Source organism: Gekko japonicus, unplaced genomic scaffold (genome assembly GCF_001447785.1).
Source record: "Gekko japonicus isolate JY-2015 unplaced genomic scaffold, Gekko_japonicus_V1.1 scaffold6391, whole genome shotgun sequence".
Lineage (NCBI taxonomy): Eukaryota > Metazoa > Chordata > Lepidosauria > Squamata > Gekkonidae > Gekko > Gekko japonicus.
In genome coordinates, this window is record NW_015173323.1 from 21,972 (window position 1) to 23,456 (window position 1,485).

Here is a 1,485-nt window from a genome sequence, read left to right on the forward strand (position 1 = left end):
AAAAGTTAGTAATACAGGATAACTTACTCTAGTTCCAGCTCCTGCCAACCTAGCAGTTCGAAACAAGACATTGCAAGTAGATAAATAGGGACCACTTCGGTGGGAAGGTAACAGCGTTCCGTGCGCCTTGGTGTTTAGTCATGCCGGCCACATGACCACGGAAACGTCTTCGGGCAGCGCTGGCTCTTCGGCTTTGAAACGGAAATGAGCACCGCAACCCTAGAGTCGGACTAGACTGGCTTTCGAGCAAGGGAACCTTTACCTTTACTTTTTACAACGTATGGAGCATACTGTAGTGATATGTCTGTGTATTGTTTGCCAGGTCAATCGTGAGACGGGTGCAGTGATCTAGTGTTGTGGTTGTTTTATACTTCCTTGTGTCAGTTGTGGATCAGAGGTATAAGCATTTATGATATATGCAGCCTCTTCTGAGCCACAGAAATTCCAAGTGTGGGCTGGAAACAAACGATTCAGGCAACCCCACCCGAAAAACACAAGACTTCACCCATTAAGCCTGATTCCAGTGCTGGGACGTGGAATTACAGTGTAGACAGAGCCAGGAAGTTCCTGTGAGGAGCAGGATTCCACACTGCGTGCACCAACAGGGCATAAAGGAGAGGACATTGTGGGTGGTGCGAACTCTCACAGCCATGCCGAGGGCTAGGCAGCGTCGCTAACTCCATCGGAATATGAGGAATGCAGGGGTTAGCTCCACAGGGATGTGGGGAAAGGTGTCCTCACCGGGGCCGTGAACATTGGCACTTACCACCCCCTGGTCTCCTTTGCAGTGCTCCAAGTCCTACTCCAGCCAGTTCTTGGACATCTTTAACGCCCACCACATGGCAGTGGACGCCGTCAACTGGAATCCTTACCACAGCAAGGTCTTCATTTCCTGCAGCTCAGACTGGACGGTGAAGATCTGGGACCACACCATCAAGTACGTCCAGTCCACCCACCACCACCTTTCTTGCCCGGGGAGGGGTCTTGAGGGCCAGGCGGTCTCGGGGCCCAGGGGCCAACCTCAGCTCTTTTTCAAGAGTGGTGGGAAACTCGGGAACCAGCCATGTCTACCAGATCATCTTCATCCGCAGGCTGACAAGTAGAAAAAAGCAAGAGTCCAGTAGCACCTTAAAGAACATAAGAGAATCCAATGGCCCATCCTGTCCAACACTCTGTGTCACACAGTGGCCAAAAATACCAGGTGCCCTCAGGAGGTCCAGCAGTGGGGCCAGGACACTAGAAGCCCTCCCACTGTCCCCCCCCCCCAAGCACCAAGAACACATAGCATCCCTTGCCCCAGACTGAGACTTCCTATCTATACCTTGAGGCTAATAGCCACTGATGGACCTCTGCTCCATGTAAGAACATACATAAGAAGAGAAGCCAATGTTGGATCAGGCCAGTGGCCAATCCAGTCCAACACTCTGTGTCACACAGTGGCCAAAAATACCAGGTGCCCTCAGGAGGTCCAGCAGTAGGTCCAGG

The 1,485-nt window shown here is 52.1% G+C and overlaps 1 protein-coding gene across 1 annotated transcript in view; it reads left to right on the forward strand.

Moving 5' to 3' along the window:
- LOC107120213 (dynein intermediate chain 1, axonemal-like) overlaps positions 1–1,485 on the forward strand; it is a gene marked incomplete at both ends in the record, with an annotated part of 25,599 nt that overhangs the window by 21,483 nt on the left and 2,631 nt on the right. The window contains one exon of the mRNA XM_015422858.1: positions 789–937. Coding sequence (XP_015278344.1) covers positions 789–937 — 149 coding nt within the window. The remainder of the gene's footprint in view (positions 1–788; positions 938–1,485) is intronic.